The sequence below is a fragment of the Sphaeroforma arctica genome, assembly GCF_001186125.1.
Source record: "Sphaeroforma arctica JP610 unplaced genomic scaffold supercont1.2373, whole genome shotgun sequence".
Taxonomy (NCBI): Eukaryota; class Ichthyosporea; order Ichthyophonida; genus Sphaeroforma; species Sphaeroforma arctica.
The window spans coordinates 1-2046 of record NW_014038185.1 but is presented as its reverse complement, the minus strand read 5'-3'; the positions used below and the strand labels follow the sequence as shown (position 1 = coordinate 2046).

General features: G+C 30.2%; 1 protein-coding gene across 1 annotated transcript in view; it reads left to right on the top strand.

Annotated features, from left to right (window-relative positions):
• Nucleotides 1–1824, top strand: part of SARC_12531 (hypothetical protein) — a gene marked incomplete at both ends in the record, with an annotated part of 6461 nt that extends 4637 nt beyond the window's left edge. The window contains 2 exons of the mRNA XM_014293360.1: nt 646–802; nt 1656–1824. Of these exons, the coding sequence (XP_014148835.1) occupies nt 646–802; nt 1656–1824 (326 nt within the window). The remainder of the gene's footprint in view (nt 1–645; nt 803–1655) is intronic.
• Nucleotides 1825–2046: the final 222 nt, after the last annotated feature.

Below are 2046 nucleotides of genomic sequence, written 5' to 3'. Positions count from 1 at the left end.
GTGTGTGTGTGTGTGTGTGTGTATACATATAATATATGTGTGTGTGTGTGTCTATGTCTATGTCTATGTCTATATATACTATTTATTTATATACCTTATATATATTACACACATATATATATATAAATATATATATGTATAATTATATATATATATATATATATATATACGCACGTATATTAATATATATGTATACTTTTTGTTGAGATGTACCTACAACGTGTTGAACAATCTTTGCAGTCTGTACACAATTTCATATGTGTAGTTTACACTGTCCTCTGCCGCATCGCTAGATATTCTTTATAGTCTGTATCCACGTATACGTTTGACCTATATGCATCACTTGGCGTTTGTTTGTATGTCTCCTCTCCATACTGTTGCTGATGGAGACGGGCACTGGAGCTACGCCGACCTCACTAGCACATACAGCCCAAGGACTTGCCCATATGTTCTACGGATTAAGTGAGTTTGATGTTATTGTCTGGGTACTTACACCTGAACATGTATGTGCCGGGAACATCTCTGACAAGTACACTCCAGCCTCTTCTGCCAAGATAAAGAGCATATACACTGGGTTTGAGGTTCTAGCTAATATGGTGATGCTAAATTTATTCTCGCCACTGACACCTCTGTATCGGTTTCTAGGCACCGATAAAGGGGCGATACGAATGTATAGAATTAATAGCCTGCATGGGTAACCTGCAGATGCGACACATCTACGACTATCTGGATATAGAGTACACCATTAGTGTCGATAGTAGTCAGATAAACCTTAGTTTAGCTCCCGATATCCCCGAGAAAAGTAAGTTTTTAATATCCTGTGTTGTACACAAATTCGCGTCTGAGTGGTATGCATATACGACTACGAAGTGCGTGTAGGCATATGAGTATATTGGGATGTATGTGCATGAACAGAATATGTATATAAATGTTTGTCAGAGTGTGTGTGTACATGGTTATCTGCAGTGCAGCATTATATTGAGCATTCACAAAATACAATCGCGTATCGTCAAACATATACAAATATATGTTTAAAAGTCTATGTATAACTTTTTTGGATATGTATAGGTATATGATTATGAATATATATATATATATATATATATATATTACATATATATTTATATATATGTGCATATGTATATTTATATATATATACATATGTATATGTGTGTGTATGTGCATGATTTATGCGTATATGTATAAGTATATGTGTATGTATATGTATATGTATATAGTATATATATATATATGTATATTTATATATATATATATATACATATATATATATATATGGATATACATATATGTACATATATATATATTTATATATATATATATAAGTACGTATGTATGTATGTATGTCTATATCTATGTATCTGTGTATCTATACATATATACATATGTATATATATATATCCGTGTCTGTGTCTGTGTATGTGTCTGTGTGTCTTTATATTTATATGTATGTATGTATGCATGTAAGTATGTATTTATGTATGGATGGATGGATGTATGTATATGTATATGTATACGTATATTTGAAACATGTATATATTTATATATATATATATATTTATATTTATATATAATTCAGCTGAAACTGTTGCATTTTCCACTAGCTGATATCCCATTAATACTCCCGTACACTCCAGGTATATATTTAAGTGGTATCCTCCAGTATATTCCCTTGACCATCAACACGCATGACGGGGATATGTTGGATGGTACGCTGACGTTCATGCCGTCAGAAGGTCTGTTAATTGAAGCAGTGCGAGATGACAGGGGGCTAATGTATCCTGCAAGTGCACCAGATGAAGGTATGTATATTCGATGTACCTTGACATACGAATCGACCGTTATGTATTTTGGTATATATATTTATATATATATATCTATATATATATATATATATATATTTATTTATTTATTATATACACACATATATATATATATATGTATATATATATATATATATTATTATATATATATATACTATATATTATTATTTATTATTATTATTATATAACTATATATATATATATA